This window comes from Acytostelium subglobosum (genome assembly GCF_000787575.1).
Source record: "Acytostelium subglobosum LB1 DNA, scaffold: scaffold6, whole genome shotgun sequence".
Lineage (NCBI taxonomy): Eukaryota > Evosea > Eumycetozoa > Acytosteliales > Acytosteliaceae > Acytostelium > Acytostelium subglobosum.
The window spans coordinates 231,929-253,991 of NW_012236532.1; the positions used below are offsets into that span (position 1 = coordinate 231,929).

At 42.3% G+C, this 22,063-nt stretch overlaps 13 protein-coding genes across 13 annotated transcripts; 6 read left to right on the forward strand and 7 right to left on the reverse strand.

Annotated features, from left to right (window-relative positions):
* Positions 1-221: 221 nt before the first annotated feature.
* On the reverse strand, positions 222-3,092 carry SAMD00019534_034070 (hypothetical protein; the record flags this gene model as incomplete). The annotated part of the gene is made up of 3 exons (XM_012904299.1): positions 222-762; positions 830-1,669; positions 1,747-3,092. The coding sequence occupies 3 exons, from the start codon at positions 3,090-3,092 to the stop codon at positions 222-224; spliced, it is 2,727 nt and encodes a 908-aa protein (XP_012759753.1).
* An 822-nt stretch (positions 3,093-3,914) lies between these two features.
* SAMD00019534_034080 (hypothetical protein) lies at positions 3,915-4,832 on the reverse strand (the record flags this gene model as incomplete). Its single annotated transcript, XM_012904300.1, has 3 exons — positions 3,915-3,965; positions 4,030-4,580; positions 4,661-4,832. The coding sequence occupies 3 exons, from the start codon at positions 4,830-4,832 to the stop codon at positions 3,915-3,917; spliced, it is 774 nt and encodes a 257-aa protein (XP_012759754.1).
* Positions 4,833-5,714: 882 nt separating this feature from the next.
* SAMD00019534_034090 (hypothetical protein) lies at positions 5,715-6,467 on the forward strand (the record flags this gene model as incomplete). The annotated part of the gene is made up of 1 exon (XM_012904301.1): positions 5,715-6,467. One exon carries the CDS (start codon positions 5,715-5,717, stop codon positions 6,465-6,467), a length of 753 nt encoding a protein of 250 aa, XP_012759755.1.
* Positions 6,468-8,174: 1,707 nt separating this feature from the next.
* On the forward strand, positions 8,175-8,810 carry SAMD00019534_034100 (hypothetical protein; the record flags this gene model as incomplete). The annotated part of the gene is made up of 2 exons (XM_012904302.1): positions 8,175-8,489; positions 8,556-8,810. 2 exons carry the CDS (start codon positions 8,175-8,177, stop codon positions 8,808-8,810), a joined length of 570 nt encoding a protein of 189 aa, XP_012759756.1.
* A 162-nt stretch (positions 8,811-8,972) lies between these two features.
* On the forward strand, positions 8,973-10,124 carry SAMD00019534_034110 (hypothetical protein; the record flags this gene model as incomplete). The annotated part of the gene is made up of 3 exons (XM_012904303.1): positions 8,973-9,179; positions 9,271-9,450; positions 9,543-10,124. 3 exons carry the CDS (start codon positions 8,973-8,975, stop codon positions 10,122-10,124), a joined length of 969 nt encoding a protein of 322 aa, XP_012759757.1.
* Positions 10,125-10,278: 154 nt separating this feature from the next.
* SAMD00019534_034120 (hypothetical protein) lies at positions 10,279-12,517 on the reverse strand (the record flags this gene model as incomplete). The annotated part of the gene is made up of 5 exons (XM_012904304.1): positions 10,279-10,528; positions 10,597-10,891; positions 10,957-11,361; positions 11,443-11,679; positions 11,740-12,517. 5 exons carry the CDS (start codon positions 12,515-12,517, stop codon positions 10,279-10,281), a joined length of 1,965 nt encoding a protein of 654 aa, XP_012759758.1.
* A 397-nt stretch (positions 12,518-12,914) lies between these two features.
* SAMD00019534_034130 (hypothetical protein) lies at positions 12,915-13,996 on the reverse strand (the record flags this gene model as incomplete). Its single annotated transcript, XM_012904305.1, has 2 exons — positions 12,915-13,507; positions 13,576-13,996. Coding segments are annotated over 2 exons (1,014 nt in total), but the record flags the coding sequence as incomplete, so codon positions are not given.
* A 428-nt stretch (positions 13,997-14,424) lies between these two features.
* SAMD00019534_034140 (hypothetical protein) lies at positions 14,425-15,119 on the reverse strand (the record flags this gene model as incomplete). The annotated part of the gene is made up of 2 exons (XM_012904306.1): positions 14,425-14,725; positions 14,797-15,119. Coding segments are annotated over 2 exons (624 nt in total), but the record flags the coding sequence as incomplete, so codon positions are not given.
* A 364-nt stretch (positions 15,120-15,483) lies between these two features.
* Positions 15,484-17,004, forward strand: SAMD00019534_034150 (hypothetical protein; the record flags this gene model as incomplete). Its single annotated transcript, XM_012904307.1, has 3 exons — positions 15,484-15,894; positions 15,957-16,459; positions 16,527-17,004. The coding sequence occupies 3 exons, from the start codon at positions 15,484-15,486 to the stop codon at positions 17,002-17,004; spliced, it is 1,392 nt and encodes a 463-aa protein (XP_012759761.1).
* Positions 17,005-17,210: 206 nt separating this feature from the next.
* Positions 17,211-18,743, forward strand: SAMD00019534_034160 (hypothetical protein; the record flags this gene model as incomplete). The annotated part of the gene is made up of 1 exon (XM_012904308.1): positions 17,211-18,743. A coding segment is annotated over one exon (1,533 nt), but the record flags the coding sequence as incomplete, so codon positions are not given.
* A 50-nt stretch (positions 18,744-18,793) lies between these two features.
* Positions 18,794-19,783, reverse strand: SAMD00019534_034170 (hypothetical protein; the record flags this gene model as incomplete). Its single annotated transcript, XM_012904309.1, has 2 exons — positions 18,794-18,834; positions 18,916-19,783. 2 exons carry the CDS (start codon positions 19,781-19,783, stop codon positions 18,794-18,796), a joined length of 909 nt encoding a protein of 302 aa, XP_012759763.1.
* Positions 19,784-20,312: 529 nt separating this feature from the next.
* Positions 20,313-21,735, forward strand: SAMD00019534_034180 (hypothetical protein; the record flags this gene model as incomplete). Its single annotated transcript, XM_012904310.1, has 4 exons — positions 20,313-20,453; positions 20,531-20,607; positions 20,674-20,740; positions 20,809-21,735. The coding sequence occupies 4 exons, from the start codon at positions 20,313-20,315 to the stop codon at positions 21,733-21,735; spliced, it is 1,212 nt and encodes a 403-aa protein (XP_012759764.1).
* A 4-nt stretch (positions 21,736-21,739) lies between these two features.
* On the reverse strand, positions 21,740-22,057 carry SAMD00019534_034190 (hypothetical protein; the record flags this gene model as incomplete). The annotated part of the gene is made up of 1 exon (XM_012904311.1): positions 21,740-22,057. A coding segment is annotated over one exon (318 nt), but the record flags the coding sequence as incomplete, so codon positions are not given.
* Positions 22,058-22,063: the final 6 nt, after the last annotated feature.

Here is a 22,063-nt window from a genome sequence, read left to right on the forward strand (position 1 = left end):
TGCTGAATGTCGGGAATGAGGTTGTTCATTCACAACACAACCCCCACATCTACCCAAAGGGGTAATCGAAATTTCCCATTTTATTCAATTTTATTCAGTGTCTTTGACTCAATATCCACACCACGACATCCATTGATTAGTTGTCATTAGAGATAAAGGGATTGAAAGTATAAATAGTTGCCATGGTTATTGTCGACAAGGACTTTAATGAATGAATGAGTTCATTGCATTTGCTCAAGGTTTTGATGATGATGTTGTTGTTGCTGTTGTTGTTGTTGTTGTTGGTGTGATTGTTGTGATACAGTTGGTGACTTGTTGAATGACTCTTGTGATTCGGATAGAGATATCGCCTCCCATATTGTGTGGATCATCATTAGGTTCGATGTGCTGACCTGTGGATTGTTGTACACTCTGGTGATGAGCAATGCCTCTTGGTAGGGCGTCAACACAATGCCAAGCTGTTGATAGGTCTCCAACAGTAGGATCTTCTCCTGCTCCAGGTTGAGCTTGATCTGCTCCAAACGTTCGCCCAACAGGGCAATGTTTGATTGCTGTTGTCCTGGACTTGGATCATCAATGTCCACCATCTTTTGTGATGGCGACGACTGCTCGCCCACACTACCACTGCTCGATCCAATACCTCCATGATAGCCTCTGTTTGTGAACAACTTGGTCTGGTAGAACTCCTTCACCTCCTTATTGAGCACCTGTCTCTCCTTGATGAACTTTTGATGTTGTACAGTGAAGTCCTGTTTCAAGCGTCTGAGTGTGGATTGAGTGTTAGTGAGTGATCATGATCATGGTCCCATTCAATCAACTTGAAACATACTTGATTCTCATTATTTGATGCTCATTGACATTGGCTTCGTTAACGAATGATGTCCACCATGATTGAGCTTGTGCGTGGGATGAGCTGCTTGATGGGGAGGAGTGGGGCATCTCTGGTGTGCTCATGTAATGGTTGTGTTGCTGGTCTGGCGAAGACATGGGCTGCTGCTGCACAGCACAGGCCGCTCCAATGTTCTTGCCCGAGACATCGGCATCCAGTAGGACCAACTTGGCCTGCGTGCATGGGTTGACAATCTGCTTGATCTGGTCGGTATATACATTGTGCTTGGACTTGAGCGTCTCGTAGAACTGCTTGAGCGTGTTGGTGATGTCAGCGATCTTGTCTTGATCCTGGAGGTCGTCGGCCTGGCGGTCCTGGCTGTTCTTGGTGCCAAGCTCCAGACGATCGATCAGCACAGAGATGTCTGTCGGTCCCTCGTTGATGGGCTGCACCACAGTGTTGAGCAGCATCTCCTCGCCGTCCTCCTCGTCCTCTTCGTCGCCAGTGCATCCGGGGATGTCGGACTTCTTTGACAGAGGCATGCCGCCGTTCCTCAGTATGGCATTCTCCTGGAGCAGGCGATTGGCCAGACTCCTGGCCTCGGAGTTCTCCTTCTTCAATCGCTCAATCTCCTGTTCTAGCTGCTCGACCTTGACCTCCACATCCGAGATATAGGCCTTCTTTCTCTGTCTATAGTTTCTGCTGGCCAAGTTCTGGCTTGCTCTTCTTCGGTTCTTTTGCTTGTCGTTGACGTTATTGTCCTCATAGTCGTCATTAAGTATGAAGTTATTGATTGGATGTACAGCGTTCTTGTTGGAGATGGTGTGAACGAATGGTACTCTGTTTGATTGATTGATTGTGTGAGTGAGTGAGTGATGGAATGATTCCAATCAATCTAGATTGATCAAATGACTTACTGTGAAAAGATGGCTGGGTCTGGAACAGCTGGTTGGATGGCAGCTGCCTGCTTGGCATTGGTTGGCTTGGGCATTGGGCTGTGCTGTGGTGATGCTGGCAGTGCGGGTGAGCTGGGACCAGATGATGACGTCAGGTCTGTGACAGCTCTGTTGGCAGTGGACACAACAACTTGTTGTGGAAGTAGTTGTTGTGGTTGTGGCACGGGTACGGGTACACCAGCTGATGGCTTTGGTCTGGACTGCTGATAGATAATCTTTGGATGTTGTTGTTGTTGCTGTTGTTGCTGTTGCTGTTGCTGCTGTTGCTGCTGTTGTTGTTGTTGTGAATATACATTGTTCTGGTGTCCGATTGGGATCTGTTGGCCTGGGATAAGTCCTTGCTGTTGTTGTTGCTGTTGGAGGTGTTGCTGTTGAATGTGTTGTTGTTGCTGTACAGGGGTGGCTTGTTGCAAGTGATGCTGTTGTTGCTGTTGATGATTGCCAATGTTCTGAATGACTATCGGGTGATTCTGTTGAATGGTATACGTTGGCAGGTGATACTGTTGTGCCTGCTGCTGTTGTTGTTGTTGTTGTTGTAGTTGTTGCACTTGTACTTGTTGTTGTTGTGGCAACATATGCTGTTGTTGTTGTTGTTGTTGTTGCTGTGCATAATGATGTTGTTGAAGTTGTTGTTGTTGTTGTTGATGTTGGAGTTGTTGTTGATGTAGTTGTGCTTGTTGTTGTTGTTGAAGGAGTACAGGTGATTGTATATTATAGATTGAATTGCCATCGTTATTCAATGCAGACAGTAGTAAGAGGTTCTTCTCATCGGTGAAGGGCAGCACGCCCATGTTCTCATTGCCAAGCATCAAGAACATTGGCTTCTGACCATTGTTCTGTAAATTGATGATGCCACCAGTGGACTGCAACTGTTGTATACGCGCCAAGTTGGCCAAGGCACTAGATGTCGCGCTGGCCATTGTCACCTCAGGACCATATTGCTTGTTATTATTGTTGTTACTGTTGTTGTTGTTATTGTTATTGCTATTGTTGCTGTTTGTAACAACTACTTGTGATCCTTGAGATTGTTGTGATGATGATGTTCCAGCTCCACCAGATGAAGCTACTTGTTGTTGAGTTGCTGGAGTTGTTTGTATTATATTGGCAACCTCTTCACTGATACCAAAGTAATCATAACCATCTGTGAATGCTGAAGATATTGCATTGGAACCAATATGACCTGATGACGATGTTGGGAAATCATCCTGTATCAAGTAATCATTGACTGCTGAACCATTCGGTCCACTAGCACCCGTCACCACATTACCTGTAGCAGCATTCGATACTGCAGAGTTTGTATTATACATTATATTATTATTATATTGTTATATTGAATATAGAATGAATGAATATGTTTGTTTGTATATATATGTATATGTATGTTTGTGTGTATTTGAATGAATGAATGATTGTCACGCGATGACTTTGAAACTGGTCAACAATGTGTGTAGCCTGGACTTGTGTATCCACAAAACATGGGGAAGGACTTTGAGTCTACAAACACGATTTTAAGATTTTTTCAAATGAATGCAACACCCAACAAGGGCAATCACATCAACATGCTTGGGTTTCGTTTTTCTGTTACCTGGACTCAGAATACGTCTCACAATCTAGATTTATAGAGTTGACGTGATATACTTCAAACACACACAATGGTTTGATATTTACCAAAGGACGTGTGTGACTCGTCTTGCGAATTGATTGTCGACACATGACCTACCCCGGACCACCAATCCATGGTCCATACCAGCATTGATGACCTGTGTCCTGTTGTCGCAATTCATTGTTGATGCCAACAATCGATTGACCCACATCTTGCTACATCAGGCTACAGGATTTCCAATTCAATACCATGGCTATGGAGGGGGCCTTACACCATGGTATAAGGCCCAAGACGAGTGATCAATGATGAGTGAGTGAGTGAGTAAGTGATCGAGCGGTGGTCTTGAGATGCATTGTTTTGTACGATGAGATGATGATCTCGAGATTGATGTGATATTGTTGTAATAAATAATGTGTTTGAACTAATGTTATTGTATGTTTGGTTGTTGGATGGTGTTGTTGTTGATGATGTATATCAACATTCCTATTGTACAATTGAATGAACGCATGTTGGTCATGTCCACAAGTTATTCGTGGACTGACAATGTAGTAGTCGAGGGTCTAGCCTTGCCAGTTTCCTAAAGTGTGTCAAAGTGTTAGTGAGAGAGCGAGTGAGTGAGTGGCGCGAAGGTGATTACATACTCTATAGTACAATCCATCATAACTTGGCATGTTAAGATACTGAATGAATACTTCTGGACCCTTCTTGGCATTCTCTTCCAAACACTCTTTGATTGGATTGAGTGAGATGTCCACCTTTTGAAGCTTGGGCAGCTTGCCAATGGGTGGCGGCACCCATTCAATCTTGTTGTTGACGACGTTGAGCACCTTTAGCTTCTTGAGTGCACCGTACTCATCGGGGATCGAAGTGATCTTGTTGTTGGAGCAGTTTAGATGCTCGAGCTCCAGACACTTGGCCAGTTCCACTGGCAAGCTGGTCAGATTGTTGAAGGAGCAGTGCAACTCCTTGAGCGTGGCGATCAGGCCTATCTGACTAGAGATCTCTGTCAACTTGTTGTAGCTAATGTCCAAGAAGTGCAAGTGATTGAATGATCCAAAGCCTCTTGGCAATGCCGGCAGCTTATTAATACTCAAGTTTAGTGACTGCAAGTTGGTCAGTGCCGTAATCTCATGAGGTAGTTCCTTCAGCTCATTCTGGAACAAGTTAAGTAATGTCAAGTTCTTTAGATTGCCTGTTTAAAGTATGATTGATTGAGTGAGCGAGTGTGATCACGATCGAGTGAGTGAGTGAGTGATTGAATGTTACACTTACCAATGTTGGCAGGTAATCTTCTTAACTCATTACGACTGAGATTGAGCTTCTGTAGTGATTCAATGGCACCTATCTCATTGGGCAGTTCATGCAATCCCTTGCCAGTAAAGTCCAACTCAGTAGCCTTGGTCTCAATTGCCTTGTCAATAACTTTTGATAAGTTTGCTCCCATCTTATAATACTATTATTATTTTTTTTATAGTAAATAGGATGTATGAATGATTGATTGATTGATTGATTCATTGATTAATTGAGTGATTGAGGATGATGACCGTTGATAGACACACAAAAGCATTGGATATTTAAATATGGCTTGCCGTCCATCAATCTTTGATGGGGGTGAGTACCAATCGGAGTCTGGAGATACGTTCAAAGAGTCTCTTTTGCATTATTTGAAATGGTTTGTCAAGAATGAGATCTCATTTACACATTGTAGGTCTAGATGTCAAACAAGTACAATACAAATAATAATATTTATAAACTAATTAATGAACGTATCACCTATGTCTGATACTCATTCTAAATTAATCTTATATTGATCATTAGATTAATATTGAGTATCAGACATAGTTGACACGTTCACTCATTCAATCAACTAATCAACTTTGGAGGAACAAAAAATATTGCCTCCAAAAATGGATGATGACATTTGTACAACTACAAATAGTCAAAGACATTCTTCGACTTGGTACCCGACAAGATGTAGAGATGATGTCAATCGTTGTTTACCAGGATTGTTGTCAAGTTAACTCAATGATCACTTTATCCTGGGATGAGTTGTGTTTGCTCAAACAAACAAAAAAATGGAAGGGAATGAATGATCCCAACATTCTTTCAGATCTGTGTGTTGTGTGGTTTAGTGTGGCTTCTGGGCAAAGGAAGCGACGACTCATAGTCGATGACTTTGACCAGTGATAACAAACTTATCAACTGGTATAGTGTCGGTCCACTTTGATGGGTTGGTGAAGATCATTATAATGTCTATAAATACTCAAGTCTTTAAAATAGTAAGTCATTCAAACAAACAAACAATCAATCTATCAATCAATTAATAATGTCAGTTGCCAAGTTCTTCCATACTCCATACTTTGTTTCTTCAGTCGTCGCTCATTGTATCCTTGAATTGGATATTGAGGATAAGGTCGAGATTGTCACTTTGGGCTTCCAGGACATGAAGAATGAGTTCCATATGAAGAAGCATCCACAGGGAAAGATACCATTCTACACTGAGGGTGACTTCACTCTGATCGAGTCATCAGCCATCCTTCTCTACATCCTCGACAACTTTGACACCGAGAAGAAGTTGACCAACTTTGTCGATGCCCATCAACGCGGCAAGTTCTACCAATTCTTGCTCAACTGTCCCACTCAGATCTATCCCAACTTTGTCCAGCTCTATGCCAATCGTGTGCTGTTCCCCGTCGGCCATCCCGCCCGAAACGAGTCCGTCATCGAGTCCAGCCTCGACACTTGGCATCTGGAGATCGCACCATTCGTCGTCGCCGAATTGGGCAACAACCAATACATCCTGGGCAATGAGTTCACTGCTGCCGATTGTCTCTTTGGCTACAACATGTTGATGGCCGAGTTGTTGGGAGAGATTAGTGAATATCCAACTTTGGTAGCCTATCTCGCACGTCTTAGAACGCGTCCAGCCTTTGCCAAATGTTTCACTGAGGAGCTCAAGCAATACTTACCAACACTTGAGCGTTATGCCGATTCCATCCAACGCAAGGGCAAGCACATGGTCGAGCTGAGAGCCAACAGAGCTGCAAGACTTGAGGCTGCCAACCAGAACCAAGCTTAATATTTCCAACACGTATATTTCTTTCACCATTCACTTCACCATTCAATCAATCGACCAAAGTGATCGATCACCCAATCATTCAAAGTCTGGGACTATGGAAGACTCTAAAGAGTCCTCCAAAAAATATCAACACAACCAGGCCTATATAAAAAATTATTATTATTAATCAAACTTGTCATTTGTATCTTACAAACAACGAAAAGTCATAAGTGGAGTTAATCGTTGGGAAAGTCCCTCTACATCAAGATAAAATGTGACCTCATCAGTGGGGGTAACCCGAGACCTTGAACATTCGCAAGAAGGGTCACACTCCTCAAGCTCCAAAACTACTGTGGGGGAAACATAAAAGTGATCGATCTGTTTTGGCTTTCAAGGACTACACCTCTCCAAACCTCTGTAGTTTACATATGCAACATGTTGTTATCATCAACTTCGCCATCGAAAAATAATAAAGATGCTATGCCAATATGACTCTTTGTTACATCTAACTACAACTCAACCTTGGATACTAGGGACTTTTTACCAATGGGAATCATTGTCCAAACTATTTATAAATGTTCCAATTCAATCTACTAAAACAACATCATTAATAATAATAATATTACTCAACCAATCAAATAAATATTTAAATCAATAATTACAATTGGAATCATCCCGATCAATTAATCAAAGACCTAAATAATCAAATATGAATAATAATAATTCAATATTAATATCTAATAAGATGAAGTCACAATTGAATGTACATGAGGATAAATTATTATTGAAATGTAATGGAATGAAAGGATTTAATGCAAAGAATGAATATCCAAGTGAGTTGAATGGATTGATTCATCAATTAGATTATAAATATATGTTATATAAGTTCAATGAACAAATAGATGGATTCAAGATGAATATAATAAGAATGGTCATTACCAATATGATCAATATCATTATCTGTACAGTACTACTAGTCATATCATCACTACATATTTCAGCACAATGGCTAAACCTTGAGATCACCGGTAGTCTTGGTACATTCGGTCTTGTCATGTCACTATATGGTGTATACTCCTTCAACAAAAAGGTACTATTATGATTGGAATCATTCCACTCACTCCCCCACTCTCTCACAAACATACTAACTTACTAAATCACTCCTACAGATAATGAAGAACCTGGAAGAGGATACTTTAGAACTGTCGAGTAGATATAGGGATGTAGGTCTTCAGTTCATGTTGGTGTACAAGTCAACATTGGATAAGGAGAACGGTTTGGCAAGATTCCTCTGTACAGCATGCAATTATAACATTGAGGTATTGATCAAGTCTGATACTCATCATATTCATCATGGTGGCCAATCATCAATTTCTATCAATATCAATGATACATCACCATTGATCAACATCTAGACAACCTCTAGACAATTCTTTATCCATAAACTTCCACTTTTTTCTAACCTTTGGTGAGTGTGAAAGTGATCACTTTCTGATATAAACGAGGGGGAAAGCGACCCATCACTTGGACTTGGAAACTGGGGACTGGATAATTAGTCGCGCTTGGACTCGGTAGCACAGGTCATTGGTAAAGTCTGGCCTACAGTTACTTAGGCTACCGATCAGACTATCATTCACTCAATCACAATCAATCAATCAATCATCAATCAATCACATAATGAACATGAATATAGAGAAGACTTTACAACTTCAGGAACAACAACCTTGTATGTTGGTATTGAGATGTAATGGAATGAAGGGCTTTCATGCTGAGAAGGAGTTCCCTTCAGAGTTGAATGGCCTTATCAATCAATTGGACTATAAATATATATTGTATAAGTTCAATGCACAGATCACCAGTCTAAAGATTAGCTTAATAAGATTGTTCATTACCAATATAATCTCTGCCATTATCTGTATTGTCCTCTACATCATCTCCAAACTACACATATCATCACAATGGCTCAACCTAGAGATCACCGCTGGCATTGGTCTCTTTGGTCTAGTCCTATCAATGTGGGGCATTCATGCACTTAACAAGAAGGTATGTGTATATAATACATCATCGTTCAATCAACATCTCACATATTCATTCATTCAATCACAATAGATTATGAAGAACTTGGAAGGTGATGTAAAGGATCTTACAAGTAGATATAGAGAAGAAGGTATTCAGTTCTCTGTACAGGATAAGCCAAAGTCTGATAATGAGAATGGATTCTCAAAGTTGTTGTGTACTGCTTCAAACTACAACATTGAACTTCAAATTGGATCCTCATCAGGATCATTTGACAAACTTCATCAAGACATATCAATAAGGATCAATCCAATGGCCAATGATAAGACTCCTCTAATCAACAACTAAAGTAGTAGTAGTCGTAGTAATAATAAACAACATGTATAACTTGTAAATGAATGAATGAGAGAGTGAATGAGTGAACTTTGTTGAAGGTCGTGGGGTCGAGGCAACAACTTTTAATGATGTTGGATTCTTTGAAGACAGTTGTTGCGCAAAGAGATAGAGATAATGGATAAATACAACGTTATTAAACTTATAGGTGAGGGTACATATGGTGTTGTATCATTTGGATTCCAAAAGTCAACAGGTCGTCCAGTGGCTATAAAGAAGATCAAGAAGATATTGATAAAGGATGCAACAGATGATGGTGTCTCCTTCTCTGCAATCAGAGAGATCAAAGCACTTCAAGAATTCAAACATACAAACATAGTAGAGGTAAGAATAGACATTCGTACGACTCATTCAATCATTCATTCATTCATTCATTCATTCACTCATTCATTCATTCAATGATTCATATATATAGTTAGTAGATGTATTTGCTTACAAGTCCAATGTATATCTTGTGTTCGAGTTGATGTCTTGGGATCTACAACATATTATAGAGGACAAGTCTGTCATTCTAAAGGCTGCAGACATCAAGAGTTATATGTTAATGTTACTTCAAGGTGTTGAGGCATGTCACAAGAACTGGATACTTCATAGAGTATGTCATACTTGGGATTCAATCAAACATTCAATGAGTATGAACTGACTCACGACTCAATCAATCAATCAATCAATCAATCAAATATACAGGATCTAAAGCCAAACAATCTGTTGTGTTCTTCAGAGACTGGCGAGATGAAACTGGCAGACTTTGGTCTGGCGAGACAGTATGGCGATCCTCATAAGGTGTTCTCACCACAAGCCGTTACAATCTTTTATCGTGCACCAGAGTTGTTGTTTGGCGCCAAGTCATACGGACCATCAGTGGACATGTGGTCAGTTGGATGCATCTTTGCCGAGCTGATGCTTCGTACTCCATACCTACCGGGCAACAGCGAGATTGATCAACTCAAGAAGATATTCTCTGCGCTTGGCACACCGAACGAGACGATATGGCCTGGCGTCACATCGCTGCCAAACTATATACAGTTCACCGAGTTCCCTGCGACACCATTCAATCAACTGTTCACTGCCGCTTCGTCAGACGCCTTGGATCTTCTGGCCAAGATGCTTACATTCAATCCAGCTTCAAGATGTACCGCCACCGAGGCGTTGGCTCATCCCTACTTCTCCAACCAACCCAAGCCCACCTCTCCAAAGGACTTGCCGCGTCCAGCCAACGCTGCAGTCTACAACCTGGATCCAAACCAGCCTCCCGTGCCCAAGAAGTGAACGATTGATTGATCGAACGAACGAAAGAGTGGGATTGGATTACCATCATCCAACCTCAGAGTACATCTTAATACATCTACATGAGCTTGGAATGTCCCCAAAGCGTACGTACTTCAATGTTATGTGTTTAGGTTTATTGGTGTTCGTTCGATGGTTAAAGAACAATGTAGGTACACAGGACAATGAGCATCAGTGCGAATGTAAGCTTGGCGTTGGCGAACAGTGTTGAACTGGTGTTGCCTCCGGCCACATCCAGACTCTCTTGGCGACCTCCACACTCGGCCAAACCTCCAAATGGACACTTCAGTTGCATGCCATTAACATTGATCGTTTGCTGGGCCTGGCCATCATAACAAGTATACACTTGGCCTCCAATCGTAATGTCGATATTCTTTCCATTGCACCTTTAGATTGGATAGTGATTGATTGATTGATTAGCATGTGGTTCCATCATTATCATCATCATACTTACTTCATTTGCCAGCAGGCATGTCTGACTCGGTCACCACCAGAGGTGAACTCAAAGCATCTGGAGTTGGAACCAAACACTTCGCCAACAGTGGCCTCCAATGTGCTGTTTTCCTCCTCGTTGACACAGTACTGGGAGGTATCAATCTCATCATAGACTTGATAGTATGGACAATTGTCTGCAACACTGTCCAATCCACCAAGTCTTGGGTTCTTGAAGTGTTGGTACTCTGGCTTAAGGCTACCATAACCAAGCAGACAAACACCTTTGCCCATTCTTGTTGCGGTACAGCCAACATCTAGATGGTAACAAAGTGTCAGTCAGTCAGGCAGTCAAGCGCAATCAATCAACTTGATAACATACCTCCATTGTTGGTGCAGAAGTAACCTTGATAGTTCCAGGTATTATCAGAGCATTGGTCCAACCAACGGCAACCAAGGTTCTTGCCAAAGACTAGCTTCTCAGAGTGAGAGTAGTCGATGTCATACCATCCAGTGTCCTTGAGCAATGAGAGTGTGAGGTTGGTGATTGGTGCCAGTGGTGAGACGAATCCAAGCATGTACTCCTCTCCAGCGGTACGCTTCTCCCAATGGCTTCCAGATGTTCCAGCTCCACCAGCATCCTCCAACTCTGCGTAGCCAATGCTATCACAGTCATAGTGATCCCTGACAAAGTTCACGACGTTTGGCGACACGATGGCAAACTTCTTGGCATTGAATCTCTCACCAGCTGGTGATGTTCCCTTTCTCCTGATCTCAGATGCAGCATCTATATTGTATTGTATGAATGTATGTTAGGTATGGAGCATTGATCAATCAATCAATCTATCTATCAAACAATGAAACTTACTGTATCTGGCACCACGTGATGTTGTGAAGGAGTTGTAGAAGAAGTTGCTGAAGCCTAGAGAATGGGTCATCTCATGGATACCAACACGGACGTACTCGCGATATCTGAATCCAGTTGGTTTGTTTACGTAGTTGTAGAAGTATGATGGGTTGAAGTTGATTCCTGAAGCCTTTGGTCTGCCGTAGAATCCAGATCCACGTACATCAAAGTTACATGGCATAGCATAGGCGATGGTAGCTAGAGTATGTGTTAGCGATCAATCAATCGAACAAAGAATGAATGAATGAATGTACTTACAAGTGTCAGTTGTTGGACGGACAGTTACAAAGACGACATGATCAGTGTTTGGTGCACCATTGGTGACATAGGTGCTTGGGACGTTGACACCATAGTTGCATTGTTGGCTGAAGGTGTTGTAGATATCTTGGTTGAACTTGAGTACATCTGGCTCATTACGGTCAACGAGGATGACGGATCCAAACACCTCGCTCATTGTTGGTAGGATGTAGTCAGTGATCAGACGCTTCATGCTTGGTGTCAGAAGGTCCTGTTGGCGACATGTGTAGATGCAGGCATTATCATCCGATCCAGAGCACGATGATAGGCCACGTGTCGAGTCAGATCCACTGTCTAGACCGACGGCGACCTTTTGGCCGACGGTGTAGCATGCATATTTGTCATTGTCCAGCGTTGACTTGTCAAAGAGAATACGGATTGGCTGTCTGTTGGATGCTGTAGCTGCGGCAACCTCTACGAAATCACCACCATTCACTGGGGTGGACTGGGCCACCATCTTGTCAATCTTTGGCACTATATTCTTCATGACTCCGGATAGGTGGTGGTCATGCTTGCATTGATAACCTGGCAGTGGTGTCATCTCAGCCACTTCCTGGACCTCTTCCTCAGCCACCAACTTTCCACTTGCCACATCTTCCAACAACTTGGCATGATGTTTCAAAACAATATTATCGACTAATGAGTCTGGATCGAAACTGCTGCCCACATTAATGAGGCAAGATACAAGCAACAACATGGCCACAGCCAGTGCAGCCTTGTTGTATGCTTTCCTAAACATTCTCTCTCTTTCTCTTCAATAAATAAATATATAAATAATGAAAGGAATAAATAATATATATTGGTCGAATAAATAAAAGGACCTTTGATAGTAAATAATGAACTTGTATAGGGTATATATCTACAAGTGTGTGTATATCTGACTTTAAAGATATATCACATATATGTGTGTGTGTGTGTGTTGGGGGAGACACCAACAGTTAATATCTGTGTTCAATGTCGTTGTCAATGTCATTGTGTGTGAGTGGGTATATGTATTGTATCCATACTATATAAGGTGTAATATATATGTCGTATAACGAGTTATTTATTACATACTATAATTGTTGTCGTAGACTAACTCGTCAGTCAGTTTACTAAAACGAATAATAATAATAATAATATTATTATTTCTTTTAGTCCAGAGCCTCTACCTCTACGTAGGACACTTCATCAGTAATACCACATAGGTTCTGTCCTTCGCCAATGTATATGTATCCTTCCTGACCCCAGTCCAGTCCCCAAGAGTTTCTAACAATGTAGTAGGGGATGTTTGGAGTCACGCTAGACTCAATGGCATAGCCAACAAGCTGCACACAGTGGTCCAGGTCGTTGCCACAGTTACTGGTAATGATACCCGACTGGTATGTCATCCAGGATATGGCATCTACACATATTGACAGGGGTCCCAGCGCAGCAATAGCCTCCTTGAGTTGGGTTTCATTACCTTGGCTGGAAGCGTAATTGTAGTTGGTGACCTTTACAAACTTCTTGGTCTTGTTGGCGTAACATGTGCCATCCTGCGCGGTGTAGGGATAGCTGGCATTGGTTGTCAGTCCTCCGGCAGTCTCGACATACTTGTAGGCGGTCATTGTGTCACCACCTCCACATCCACCATCGAATGAATCACAATCTACGATTTGTTGCTCGGAAGCAATCTGAGCCTCATTGCCAAGCATGATGTAAGCCGATTCAATCTGCTCAGCAGCACTGAATGCCCAACATGAACCACCTATTTAAGTGTCAAGGTATTTGTCAGGATACTGGAGGGCAAGGATGGGAAGACTTCGCCAAACATACATTGTTCTTGGTTTTTAACAGGAGTAACATATCCCTTTTGTCTCCAATCAACTTGTGATGGAATGTTTGATGGGTAGGACACATTGGTTGGCTCACGCTTTGGGGTTCGGTCGGTTTCGAAGTTGAGATAGTATGATTTGAACTCCTCCATTGAGAGATCGGCAAACTTGTTCACTCCAAAAGTGGCGCGACCTTTGTGCATTCTGTTGTTTCTGGCAATAGTTCCAAGATTGGTGATGAAGTTGGAGAGACGGCGGTAGTACTCGGCATCATCAACATAGACCTTATCAAAGTCGGCCATCCATTCTCTGAACTGTTGTTCATAGTTCCTTGTCCTTCCGGGCAATCTTACAGCATTGACCTCAACAAAAGCCAGTGTTGTCAATGTTGCAACTAATAATAATGTAATAAAATACTTCATAGTTATTTAAATAGTATATATTATATGTATATATATATATGTTTGAATTATACCTTGAAGTTGACAAGAGTACTTCAACCTTGCCATTCATTCAGCCAGTGCCCATGCCATTCCATGCCATGCCATCATTGATTAAGTTGAATATAATATATATATTACCTCACACTCTTCAACTGCTTCTTTGGGATACAGGAGGGTTGTATGATTGATTGATTGATAGATTAAAGCCCTGCCACACATCATCTTGATAAGGGTGAGTGAAGGTCATTGAGTGTCAATCCACGTGGGGTTGTGTTCCTTTCGTTTGATTGATCAATCAGTGTTGTGTGTGTGTGAATGAGTGAGAGTGTGAATGATTGAGTGAATGTTAAGTTAACATACCTCATTTATGAGTTAAAGATGGTTGATGGCTTGTTTAAGCCCTATATGTTGTTGCCTGTGGTAGTGGTAGACTTGGCCTCACCAACAACAGGTTTCCAATACTCTGGCTTCGATATAAACCTGGAGAAGGAGAATACAACTGCATGCATACATACGTAATGACGTTGTAATAGTGAATTCGTAAATATTCCCATCGCGCCTTCATTACTCCTGACATCCGACTGTGAAGTTAACTCATCCATGACATCTGCAAGCTCCTTCCCCTCCTCTATAATGCCCTTCATCACTCTCTCTGGCATTTCAAACCTACAAGTCGATGAAATGCCCATCTGGCCCTGTATGTATATCCAGTTGGTTGGTGAGTAAGGGTAGGGTAAGGGTAAGGGTAAGGGCAAGCAAGGACTTGAGAACATACATCTCTGTTGAAGGTAACGACCCACCCACATTCAAACCATGTTCCATTGATGTTGCTTAGTCCTCCTTCGATACCAATACCATACTCTGCTTCTGGATTAAGTAACAGAGCTTGTTTGGCACGATGTGTTGCTCCTCTAATAGTCTCATCATCATCCATTGGCTGAGCTCTTACGCATGATTCAACTGCAACACTCAACACCTTGTTGTTGCTATTATTTGTTGTTGATGTTGGGAACATCAAGTCCAATGCATCCTGTGTTGCTCTGACCTTTGCCTTATTCGTTGTGCCAACAGCTACTACCACCATATCTTTCTTTCTCCTGCTCTACTAATACTACTACTCGTTCGTTCAAGTGATTTAAAGTTAAGATCAGATCTCAACCCTACCTGACCCTCAAGATTCATCAGACGAATCTGATTTCCAACTGAATTTATGGGACTGAATGAGTATGAGTCATCGGCTTGGAGATTGATGTTCACAATAACAGTTCATTCTTATACTCATACATACATACATATAATAAACAATGAATAAGATAGTGATAGCAATATGTAGTGTACTATTCATTACATCATTGGGGCTACATAATGTTGTAAACAAACATGTACCAGACAACTATGTAGTAGGTATATCAATCATTACAAGACAATGATCCAACACTGACTTTCTGACATGCACATTCAATTGAATGAAGGATGAGATATTCCATGTGCCACAGACACAGAGATACTGTTCATTCGACTTCTACACTTGGGACAACAAGATTACTACCTTGCCTGGACTTTATGTCTTGGCTACATTGGGATCTCATGTGTTGCGAGTTGTTGTTCCTATCATGCCATTCTGCTCCACTCAATCACTGCGTCTATTCAATGCATTGATGATAGTACCGGGCTTCTATCTTGTATATCTTTGTCTAATCAAACAACAAAGACATCAACAAGGCAACACTTTGTCAGCACTACGTGCACTTTCAATCATACTACATCCACTTCACTTCTTCTTCCATCAACTCTACTACACAGATGTAGTATCCACTCTCTCCGTCCTACTTGTATACTATACTCATCTTGAAGAGATGTACACTCTATCTGCATTGGTAAGTAGATGGACTCCAGGTCCACCAATATCAACCAACACTAACGAACGATCATTCTTTAGATTGGACTATATAGTGTATTCACTAGACAAACCAACATCATATGGGTATTCTTTGTTGCCTTGTTGTCCATACTCAACTTGCGCGAGAAGTCGAGGAGGAGCAATGTCAAGACGATGCAGCGAACAAACATCTCACTGTTGGACGACTTACAGGACTTTGTGATGTTCACCTTGTGGAATGTACCTCTGGTCATTAGACGACTGTGGGGATACGTGTTGGTTGGTCTATCATTCGTGGCCTTCCTCTATCTCAACAATGGCATTGTAGTTGGTGATCGCAGTAACCATGAATCATCGTTCCACTTTGCTCAGCTACTCTACTTCTCTCTGTACACTACATTGTTCAATGCACCATCCATCTTGCTATCATTCCTTAATAGCCACAGAGAGGCTGCACGCGATCCACTCTCATTCCTTCGAGCCATAGGCAACAACCCAACCATGGCACTTCGTCTAATCATATCATCATCAGTATTCTTCTTCAAGATGATTCAACTATATACGTATGTTCCAACTTTGTCCAACTATCAATTGCTTGCTAATACTCTTCATTCATTCAATCAATCATAGCTATACACATATATTCATACTCTCGGACAACAGACATTATAGCTTCTATCTTTGGAATAGAGTTTTCGTTCCATATCCCAACTCAAAGTACTTCCTGATACCATTCTATATCTATTCAATATGGCAGATGTGGACATCATTGAGAGCGGCCTCCAAGTCAATGCTCTGGGCACTATTCTACCTACTTAGCGTAGCGATCGTACTACTACCCTCACCACTATTCGAGTGTCGTTACTTCATTGTACCATTCATGATATATCAACTCAATTCATTCACATCAACATCATCAACAACTGTTATAACTTCCAAACCATCTTCCACCTCCTCCTCCACCTCATCATCCTCCAACTCCTCACAACTTGCAGGAACAATACTCGACATTCTATTTGTAATTGCAATCAATGCTGTATCGATTTATGTATTCATCAAGTATCCATTCAAGTATCCCGATGGAACTGTCGGAAGGTTCTTTTGGTGATCTGATCATGAAGGTGGAAGACGAACCATCACCCATCACCCATCACTTCAGTTCATATTTATTCCTGGAAAAAGACTAACTAATCTCGAGCGAGCGTGTGAAGGAACATCAAACTTTTGAAACGCCACACGTTAATTTTTCCATCAACCAAAAACAAATACATTCAACCAAGTGAATGGTTGCCATAGATAATAATAAAACAATCAATGGAATATCTAAGCAGAGTACTTCTTCCAAAGAAAAGAAAGAGTGTTGAAGATGATGGCTCCACTTCCATCACATCCACTAGTTCCACAACCTCCACTTCTACCTCCATCAACGACAACAACGATAATAACAATAATAATAATACCAAAACAAAGTTTAAGAATAAGTTTGCCATAAAGTATAATAATGAGAAATATGATAATGATAAGACTTATTATAAGTCTGATGTGGACCAGGAGAAGTTGAGCCCGAATAAACAAGCAACGTTGTGTGATTTCCTAATTAATCACAAGGAGCCAGAGTTTGAATTGGAGCATCCACTTCCAATTCCTGAAGTTATCAATCTTAGAGATAACTCTGGCGTACTACATTGGTGTCCTGGATTCCTCACATCGCGAATGGCTGGTGTACTTCAACGCCATCTCACTCAAGTTCTCAAACTGGAGCAGAGAGAAATGAAGATGTACGATCGAGTGGTACCATTGCCCCGACTCATGGCATGGATGTCCCATGAAGATGCCGTGTCGATGTACTCTGAAGAGAAAAGCCAGACAGTGTGGACACCACCAATGCTCATTCTCAAGAATGCCCTGGAAACAATGCTCAATGTGGAGTTTGAATACGTCCTCATCAATTATTATAGAGATGGAAAGGATCATATCAGTTTCCATTCAGACAAGGAAGCTAGACACGAGATGACCCGAGTCATTGCATCTCTCTCACTTGGCGCAACCAGACGTTTCATTCTGAAACATATTGAATCAAAGGAGACCATGGAGTACTCGCTTCATGCTGGAGACTTGATTGTGATGGCAGGCGAAACACAGAATCATTGGATGCACATGGTTCCCAAAGAGCCAAGGGTCATCACTCCTAGGATCAACCTAACTTTCAGATGTAAGATGCCTGATGCGGCCAAAGAGCTACAGATCACACCAGCAACTCAAACACCTTCATCCACTCCTCTCTCATTGGAAAATTTCACTGGTCCAACACCACCTACACAACCTCCAATGTCACCAGAGAGACAATTATCACCTTACTTGACTCCAGAATCACTTCCACCTCCTGTCTCCAAGCCCTCTCCACCAGCTCCACCAATCAAACCAAACAATGAACCTCCTTTACTTCAACTGGCGCCTCGCTCACCACCACCAAAGCTACGACCAACTCTTTCATTACCAACCATCAAGTTTGGAAACAAGTTGACTCTTCCTGTATCCATTGCACCTTCCTTATCTGCTTCCAAACTGGCAAAAGGATCAACTTCTGCGCTCTCCCCACCCAACAAACTCTCTGCCCTGCAACATCCTCCACTTCCTCTTTCTCCTCCTCGATCTGTGACAACACCAACAAACAAACGACTTTCACTACCAACCTTAAAACCTTCACATCCATTGACCATCCTGTCATTGGGAACCAAGAAGCCATTGCTTCAACCTCAGCCGCCAACGAATCAAGTTCCAGTACGACCACTATCCAACAGCAATCAAGTTAAAGATGATCTTGATGGTCTGGACTTTGACTTTGATTGATAGTGCAATGTATAAATATGTATATATAACAAGGTATTCCATCAGATTTACTTCAAGTAGTTGGAGAAGAAGTGCTTGAGTTGTTCGTCTGTGGGTGGGTGATTGATCGTTTGATTGATTGGTTAGTGGCGGGTGAAGGGGCATTGCGTTTGGGGGTTTGATAACTTACATGCAGCGATAGTAATAGCATTACCAGGAGCGATCCAGAGTACTCTGGCACCCATTCCCTTGACAAATGCTCTTGGACCCTCTTCCTTCATGATGCGTTGGAATCCATCGATGATTCCCTTGTATGTTTGCTCGCCTGCTCTTGACACCTGTATTCTAGTTCTGATCACATCGAGTGGACATGTAACGGCGGCCGCCACTGAGCCGGCAAAGAAACCGCTGGCCAGTTGGAATGGCAGGGGAAGCTGGTCGTCGGCCTCCAATGACAGCGACCTCTTGGCCGCACGCTTGGTCTGCTCGTACGTGGCAAAGTAGATGCCGACCAGAGGACCAAAGGTCATGAGCGAAGGCAAGAAGCCCTTGTAGAAACCACGAATGCCCTCCTCGTGGTAGATCACGGAGCAGGCGTGGAATGAACCGCGGTAGAATGTCTGTGTTGGGTTGAGGCTGTATGTTGAGTTCTGCACCTGAAGACGCTGCTTGATGATGTCCATCGGGGTCCAGATCATGGCGCCCGCGACATCGGCCACCAGCCCACTGAGGAAGTGGTTGGCGGGGCCGTCGCCCAACGACGTCTGTTTCAGATAGGACTTGGAGTACTCGTATCCGTAGAAGTAGAGTGCGTGTGCTGGGATGGTGGCTGTGAGCACGATGGGGAAGCCCTTGTACAGGTACTTGAAGCCCTCGCGATTCAAGATCGATTGAAAGGCATTGAATGTACCCGTATACTTTTGTTGGCCAACCTTCTCAACCTGCATCCTAGCTCTGATTGTATCGATCGGGTGCATAATACCATCAGCCAGCACACCCGATGTTGCACCTGTCAACAGTTGTAGATATGGTGAGTCCAATGTACCTTCCTTTCCCATCTTCTTGTTTATGTTATATATATATATTATATTATGCTATATCTATGTATTAGTACTAATGTATGTACTTTGATTGATTGATTGAGATCAACTTTATGTCACCATTCAATCAATCATTCGAGTGAAAGAACTGTCGTTCGGTCGGCTACTGTGGGACACGAACCACGAAACTATGATCCCGATATATATTATAATATATCCCGTCATTTAAATTCATTGTTATAACTTCCCAACTTCAATGATTAATGTGTAATTAATATACATGCATATGATTACTTGTTGTGTATGATTGGTCAAGTGCATAATAAAGTGTTATCCTGTGGATGTCGACTTGATAGCTTGTTTGTGTGTTTGGCGCGCTACAAATGGGCTTGGATTGGCGAAGTGAGTGTGAGACCCAAAGAAGAAGAACTTATTCACTCAACCATTCAATAGTTCATTCATTCATACCTATATATATATTTAAAGGTGAGATGCAGATACAGACACATGCTCATCGCCTGTGGAATAAGTGGCCAAACAAACAATGATGACAGATGAATACCCAATAGTATCTAATAACAATATTAATAGTAGTAATAGCAATAGCAATAGTAATGGTAATGGTAATGGTAATAGTAATGGCAGTATAGTGTTGCCACCACATCCTCAGAGAATATCAATAAAGAAGGTAACAATCTTCGCTCGACTGACTCATGACTCAACTTGACTTACTAACTCAACTCAACTCAACTCAACTCAATATAGCTGTTGGAGGAGAATGAGTTGTTCATCAGTACTATAGTGGAGAACCAGAATGCCAATAGACTACATGAATGTGTCGTGTATGTGTTTGTACTACCTACTTGCATCATGGCATATGACAAAGACAACTAACATTGAACATTCAGTTACCAACTTAAACTACATCAGAACCTTTGCCATCTGGCGGCGATCGCTGATACACAACAACAACTTGTAACTATCACGATGCTAACTCGCGAGAATCCGTTCATTCAATCACTGACCATCATTCGTTCACATAGCTCAAACAACAGTCGCTCCACCTGTTGATCCAGAAGACACAGCAACAACAACTACAACAAGCACAACTACAACAACAGCAGCAACTGCTACAACAACAGCAACAACAACAACCCAAACATACAGATACCAATCAATCCAAACAGATGACGACATCTCCTCCTACTTCATATGTACATTCATCTTCACCAACCTTTAACAACATGGAGTCATCACCATCACAAGATGCAGACAACATGGATACAGCTGGAGGTTATTCATCGTCTCCACCCGTTGACTCTCCTCCCCACTCTCAGGCAGATGATGTGCCATCACAAATGTCTGACAATGGACATCATCAACTTCATCAGGCGCAATCACAATCACAATCACAACTACAACAATGGCGAAACAATCAAAAGGATCGACCAACCTCCAAGTACATAATAACCCCAAGCAACACAGACATTGCCTCAATCTTTGGCAGCCATCGATTTCCTCCTCCACCATCATCCACAACAACATCGACATCATCCACTCCCATGCCAGTCCCAGCACAAGCACCAGCCCCGACACATGTACATTATACCCAAGCAACACCTCCACAGATCGAATCATTACCTCCACCTGTAGCGCTGGCGACACATTGGCAGACGTCCAATCTGCTGACGACATCACAGAAGCAACAATTGGAATCATTACAGGAAAGACACAAGCAGCTGCAGGCGCAGATATATACTTACAGGACATCAAAGGTGCCTAAACTGAAGCAGGCCAAGTCACCATTCCAACAGCTGCAGCTGATGAACTGCCAGATGCAGATCGATGCCTGGGAGCAACAGCTCAGGAAGATTGAGACGATCCTGGCGTCGCAGCCACACGAGCAAGAGCAATACCTCGAAGACAATGAAGTTAAGAAGCTGACGAGACAAGTCTCGTCGGCCCCGTGATATAGTTAACAGTGCAACAAAGGGACAACAGGCAACAACGACAACCACTACTACAATGTATGGTCGTCGCTGGCTGGGAGCTGATTATTATTACACATGACTGGTCGTGGCTGTGCTGGGCTGCGTATGTGGCGTTGGGTGATTGCCAATGTCTCGGTCGGTCGAATGGATGGGATGGGAAGGGAAGGGAGGGATTGGGGAATTTACATTTGAGGTGTTGGTGTCGCTGCTGTGTTGTCGATGCTGCTGTTATGTGTTTGAAGTGTAAAGTTTGTTGTTTGATTGCCGCTGTGCTGCTACCACAACAGGGTAGCCGCGTCTGTTATCA